Source organism: Meles meles, chromosome 7 (assembly GCF_922984935.1).
Source record: "Meles meles chromosome 7, mMelMel3.1 paternal haplotype, whole genome shotgun sequence".
Classification (NCBI taxonomy): Eukaryota; Metazoa; Chordata; class Mammalia; order Carnivora; family Mustelidae; genus Meles; species Meles meles.
In genome coordinates this window covers 104,825,588-104,831,692 of record NC_060072.1, presented here as the reverse complement: position 1 = coordinate 104,831,692, position 6,105 = coordinate 104,825,588, and the positions used below count along the sequence as shown (strand labels likewise).

The window sequence follows — 6,105 nt, the reverse complement described above, 5'->3', positions numbered from 1 at the left end:
GGATCCAGCAGTCCCCAGAGCTCCTGCTGGGTGGCTTTGTCCGGAGGAGGGCTCTCTACTCCCCACTCCACTGGGAACATCTGCTGAGAGGCTGGCAGGGAATAAGCTATTCAGTTCCACTCTGAGTTCTTTTCTTTTTCTTTTCCAAACTCATTTCAGGACATCTAGTAAGATCAGTGTTTCCAAACTAGTGATTGTCTTGAACGTGTAGGGGTTTAACCATTGCAGGAAGAGGAGTAGGGGTGATCATGTAATAAGTACAGGCCAGGGACTTTCCAGCAATCCCTACCTCCCACACAGTCAGGCTCTGACCCCACATGGCACTGAGCCCTCTTCTCCCGACTCTTGCCCCACAGGACTTTTATTCTGAAAGGACCAATGCCCCTGGGGGTGGGGAGGTATCCAAAGGCAGGAGCTGGCCCTGATCCAGAACAGGCCCTGCCCTTTGGGCTCTTTTCCAGGGTATTCTGGGACCCTTAGGGAGGGGCCTTGCTCTTCTCCCTTCTCCCTCTTATCCTCTGTTCCAGCCTTCCTGGCCTTCGAGCAGAGGGTCCCTATAACCAGGCATGTCCTTCTTCTCCCTGCTTTTGCCTTTACACCCCCATGTCCCTCACCTTCCTAGCCTTGGCCTTGTATTTTCCATCTGTCTCTCCTTTCAATCTTTTCTAGCCTTCTTGCTGCCTATCCTTCCCAAGGCAGACACGGAAGCCAGGTCACTGTTCCGAAGCTTCATAACCTCCTCCAGCACTAGACAAAGGTCTCGCCCTGTCCCATCCCACTTCCTCAAAATGTAGCATGGAAATATAAGATAGCCAGGTCTGTTGAACTCTGTGTGGGTGAGGGCTTGCCTTGGGCCTGGTTCTGCTGAGCACATGCGGCTTTCTCGAGAATAAGGACAGGAAACAGACAAAAGATTCTACCAGTAGTTCCTGTTTAAATTCTTGAACCCCGGTCAATTTTCCCAAAGTTCTACCAGGACTGATTTCTCACTTGTCCCCAAATGCTCAAAGCTCAGTTCTTTCGTAGACAGAAGATAAGGGACCACATGAACTAAAGACAGTTGAGATCCTTGTTCTCAAGGGGTCTTTCCCCTTTGCCTGGTTCTTTCATCCAGGAGGCCACACCAGGAATTGGGTCTGACGCCATAGTTGGGCAATGGAGTGTGAGGAAAAGGACTTTGGTCCGGGGGCTGCAAGTTATAGATTAACATGGGGAGGGGGGAGGAGGGACCCAGAGGCAGAGTAAGTGGCCCAAGGAAGGGACAGCTGACCTGAGATACTTTGGGCTTCAAGGGGTATGAGCGAGAGGAGTCTGGGGACCCGTGCAGTCTGGAGGGGCCCTCAGTGCCTCTCTGGCTACTTGACCTTCCTGAAGACCTGCTCGCACACTGCATCCCTTGCAGTCAGCTCCTGGGGACAGAGTGGGAATAATGAGGAGAGAGAAAGAAGGTTCTTCCCAGCCGGAGCTCCTTTCTTAAGGTCCTTGAGCTCTGTTTAGTCCTTCAGGATACAACAGCTAGAGCATTTGATATATGGGGAATTGTATCATTGTCCCACACCTTCAAGTTTTCACCCCAGAGGAAGGAAGAGAGCTGGGTCACGGAATGGGAAGTGGCTAGTCTCCATCTCTAGTCACAATTTATGGACATTCATCTGACTTGTAGCCAAGGCCCACCGGTCCCTGGATTTCTTCCTCTCTCTACTCTTCCCAGGGCTTTTGTTTTTCCTTTCTCGGTTGCCCTCCTTGGAGGGGGGCAGGGAGTAGAGTAAGGGACTGATTTGATTTGGGCAAGGGGATGAGTCCTGGGTGGAGGCCCCCTTCCTGGCCCAGCTTACCAGATACAACTTCTCTCCCTCCAGCCAGTGTCTCCAGCCTCGGTTGGGGACCTCCCCTTTCTGCACACATACCAACTGCTCCTCCTCCCAGGTTACAATGGTCTATAGGGAAAGCAGGAATAAGGGAAGATTTGGGGGCTGAATACCCCAAATGCATCCAACTCACTTTGGCTGGGCTGCCCTCGTCACATCACAGCTGATACTGTCTAGCTCCAGCCCCTTCATTCTGAATAAGATGGCTGCTCTGATTCAGCAGGACTCCCCTCCCCAACCCCCAAAGGGCACAGAAGGGAGTCCACAGTTTGTCTACAGCGACTGCTAGGGCAGATACTGCTAAGTATCCTGGAGCAGGATAACCAGGGGTAAAACTGGGGAGAGGGTGGAGGGTGATGAAGAACAAAGACCGTGTCCTTTGGATACTTCCAGCTGGACTTAGAGGGTCTTTCAGGAAAGAAGAGGATTGGTTGGGAATCCCAGCAGGGAATCTCTCTCCTTTCTCAATTTCAAGGACAGCTGAAGTGTCCCTGAGAGTAAAAGATCATCACCCACTCACCCCCGAATCAGAGTGGGGTGGGCTTGGGCATTCCAACTGGCATTTATCAAACCCTCCCATAGGATAGGCCCTGCTAACCAAGACCCTGCTAACCAAGGAGCTCCGAATCTTGGTCAGACAGAGCAGGAAACAGGTGCCTGTGATGCCAGGCAAGGGTTGGGGATGGGAGTGGGGAGGCAAGCGCTGAGTCTTCAAGGAAGTGAGGAGTTAGTTCGATTGGAGATACTGGGCAATTTCTAGCAAGGGAAGGAGTAGCATAGAGGTAAGAAAGAAGGGCACATGGTTGTAAGCGGCTCTGAACTAGAGTGTTTGTGGGAAAGACCCTTGTATGCCACGGACCTCATCTGGAATGTAAAGGATTGTCTCTGAGAGGTTTCATTCATGATCACTTTTACATCCTCGGTAAATCCTTCTGGCTACAGTATGCAGAGTGGGTTAGAGAACGATTAAGACTGGGGGAACACATTCCGGCACCAGACGAGAAATGAGGGCTTGGCTGAAGGTGGCACTACGGAAAGGCTGGAAAGAATCAACAACGTTCAATGGAGATACAGTGGGCCATGAACACAAGGTCCATTAGAAAATGCAAGATCCCTAGTAGCTGTGTTAGAAAAGGAAGAAGAAACAAGTGAAATTAATTTTAATAATATATTTATTTAATGTAGAATATCTAAAATATTGTCTTTTCAGTATGTGATTAAAATAAAAATTACTGAGATGTTTTACATTTTTTGGTATTGTCTCAAAAACCCATTATGTATTTTACGCCTATAACACACTTTATAAGTTTGGATCAGTTGCATTTCAAGTGTTCAAAGGCCGTATATGGCTAGTAGCAACTATACTGGACAGTGAAGAGAAGTTATAAAGACTTCCTGACCAACTAGATGGTGTGTGTGTGTGTGTGTGTGTGTGTGTGTGTGTGTGTGTGTGTGTGATTGTTGGGGTGGAGGGGTGGTCTGGGTTGTTGGGGTGGTCTGTGGTCTGGCTGGTTATTGCCATTAATGAAGACAGTAAATACACAAGCAGAGACAGTTTGGGTAGGAAGATAGTAAATTTGGCTTTGAGCTTGGGGCATGTATATGGAAACATAGGCAGATGAAAACTTCACCGTGGAGCTCAGGAGGCAGCTCTGGCTGGAGAATCCATGTCAAGGGCAGTTTATAGATGGTGGCAGGAAGCATGGGTATAGATGATTTAGCCCATGCTTTGGTGCACAGACAAAAGAGAGAAAGTCAAGAACAAAACACTGGGGGAAACCCCAGTTAAAGGGATTCATAGGAGAGCTAGGGTCTGCAAAGGAGACCAAAAGGAAGGCATAAGAAGCAGAAAGAAAGAGAGGAAAGGAAACCCATAGAAGCTAAGAGAATAGAGATTCTGCTTTGACCAACAGGGTCACAGGCTAGAGGGTGAGCCATTTCTTCTTTGGGTTGGGGTGACCTACCCTCTTCGTCCTTTTGGCTGGCAATGAGCGGTTGGGGGACTGTTACACTGGGGACTCCGCAGCCTGCTGTAGCTGTCCCTCTCTCTGGCTCGAGTTGGGGGAGAAGGCATTTCATTTTGCCCCGGATTGTTAAGAGCCACCTGCCTGCTCGCCCACGTGCCCTCCCCCAAGCCTGAGGAGAAGTACCTGGCATTTTCGTCCATCCACGATCCTTAGATCCTCCTCAAACTCAACTCCCACCTCGAATTCCAGAATGTAGTTGTGGAACGTGCTGAGGGTCTTCACTATCATGTGGTTGCCCTGGTGGTCGATCTCCTTGTCTGGCTTGAGCAGCAGGGCTATCTTCCGCAGAGCCACGCTGATGTCTGTGGGGGCTGTCTTTTAGTGGGGCTCCTACAAGCCACCCGGGGGGCTCCCCCACCGGCAGCAGTACCATGGGGCTGTAGGCCACCCCTGAGCTGGATCTGGGACGGTAGACTGACTCTTACCAATGCCCTGACTAGAAATGGATCCCAAGTCCGGTGCTACCACCTGAACCCTTCCATAGCATCCAACCCCAGCACCCCCTCTTCTCCATGGGACAGAGAGGCAGAGAGGGAAAGGGGAAAAGGGGAGGGAAAGGGGTCTGGGAGGGTGAGGCCATTACTTAGGGCTTGGAGGTAATCCTCCATGTTCTTCTGGGAGACAAAGCGGTAGTAGCCGGTGAGGTTGGGAGGCATTGTCTGGGCTGGCCAAGTTGGAGATGGAGCTTTCTGGAGCCTAGAGCTGGCAGGGTGCGGAGGGAGCGGGTGTTGTCTGGCAGGTGAGGCTGAGAGAGTCCGGGCTAGCCTAAACACACACACACCACACACACACACACACACACACACACACACACACACACACACACACACAGAGGCTGTGTGAAGGTCTGTGCTTACCAGGGTTTTTATAGGGCTGGGTCCTGCTGCAATAAGAGTTCCTACCAGACTTCCTCCCTCCTCCCATATTGAGTTTGGGGCTGGTGCCTGGAGCCTGAGGGAGGGGTAGGAACTTGGCCAGTTGGTGCCGACCTCGACTTTTCCTGAGGAAGGAACCTGGAGCAGAACCTGGGGCTGTCAGTCATCCAAGACCTGAACCTTTTCAAAGGTCAGTTTTGGCTTCCAGCCCATTTTCAGCAGGCTTGGGAAATGTCCCTGAGCTCTGAGGTCTGGTCTTGCTGTGTGGAGTGGGGGCTTCCGGGCTTCTCCAGGAATGAGTTCTAACAATATCCTGAGACCCCAAGACTGAGTCAGGATCCCGAAAGGTATCGGGGGAAGAAGTGGAAAAAGATGGGGGATAGTCAGCTGGCCAGGAGGCCACGGTGAAGGAAATGCTAGAGGGCTGCCTCGCACAACTCCCTCAGACAGCTTCCCTGAGCTGGGGCTGCAGCCCTGGCGTTCCAGACTCTTTGTCCTGTAGGGCCATGAGGAAGGAGGCAGAGCAACTGCTCTTCCCAAGCACAAGAAGGGCTTGCCAGCATGACAAGGTGTTGAGTTCAAAGTCTGGAGTAGAAAGTGAGAAAGTTTTGTTGGCTATTCTGGAACATTTTGGCTTGGACCCAGGGGTTTCCCTCTCCCTCTGAAGTCAATGATGCAACCATCACTTCCAGTCCCCAGTCTTTGGACAGCTCATGCTTACCAGACGCATTACCACGGTGGGGGCTGCCTAAATTATTGTGTACCTTGCCTTCACCCTCCGAGCTCCTTCTCTCTCTCTCTCTCAAACATACCAACTCCCCTGGCTTCAGAATCAGCTGGGTTGGTTCATCATAGTTTAAGATGGGAAATTCGTAGAGAGGGAGGCAGGGAGCCTAGGCAGTGGAAGAAATCCCACCTAGGAGTAAATCATCTGGACAGGTGTGTGTGTGTATGTGTGTGTGTGTGTGTGTGTGTGTGTGTGTGTGTGTGTGTGTACACAAATCTCTAGCTCTTCCTCCAGTCCTAGAACACTTTCCATCTCCCTGCTGACCATCCCATGGTTTTCTCAGACACCTGGGGCTGGGAACGGAAATGCTAGGATCTCTTGGGTTCAGGCTGTGGGTGTTGCTTCTAGGCTCCCAGGAGGCACGCAGCAGGGACCTGCTGATGAGCTGAGCTGTGAAAAGAGGTTAATGCAGAGTTGGTTGTGGTGATGGTGGTGGTGGTGGGGTGACGTGATACTGCCCCTCCTCTCCTCCCTCAGGTCTCCGTTGACGTCTCTCCATTTCCCACCCCCAGGGCTTATAGAGCTTCTCCATTTTCCTGATGCTCCTC

General features: G+C 51.3%; 1 protein-coding gene across 1 annotated transcript; it reads right to left on the bottom strand.

Annotated features, from left to right (window-relative positions):
- Positions 1 to 909: 909 nt before the first annotated feature.
- On the bottom strand, positions 910 to 4,688 carry RBP5 (retinol binding protein 5). The gene is made up of 4 exons (XM_046012724.1): positions 4,479 to 4,688; positions 4,019 to 4,197; positions 1,836 to 1,937; positions 910 to 1,409 (listed from the first exon to the last, which is right to left on the bottom strand). Exons 1-4 carry the CDS (start codon positions 4,549 to 4,551, stop codon positions 1,356 to 1,358), a joined length of 408 nt encoding a protein of 135 aa, XP_045868680.1. The 5' UTR covers positions 4,552 to 4,688; the 3' UTR covers positions 910 to 1,355.
- Between the last annotated feature and the right edge of the window lie 1,417 nt (positions 4,689 to 6,105).

Excerpts from the sequence above, each read along its gene's own strand:
- RBP5 (XM_046012724.1), bottom strand. The coding sequence starts at position 4,551 with ATGCCTCCCAACCTCACCGGCTACTACCGCTTTGTCTCCCAGAAGAAC. Across the intron at positions 1,938-4,018 it reads TGGATGGACGAAAATGCCAG|ACCATTGTAACCTGGGAGGA; the intron begins GTACTTCTCCTC and ends CTTTCCCTATAG. Across the intron at positions 1,410-1,835 it reads AGGGAGAGAAGTTGTATCTG|GAGCTGACTGCAAGGGATGC; the intron begins GTAAGCTGGGCC and ends CTCTGTCCCCAG.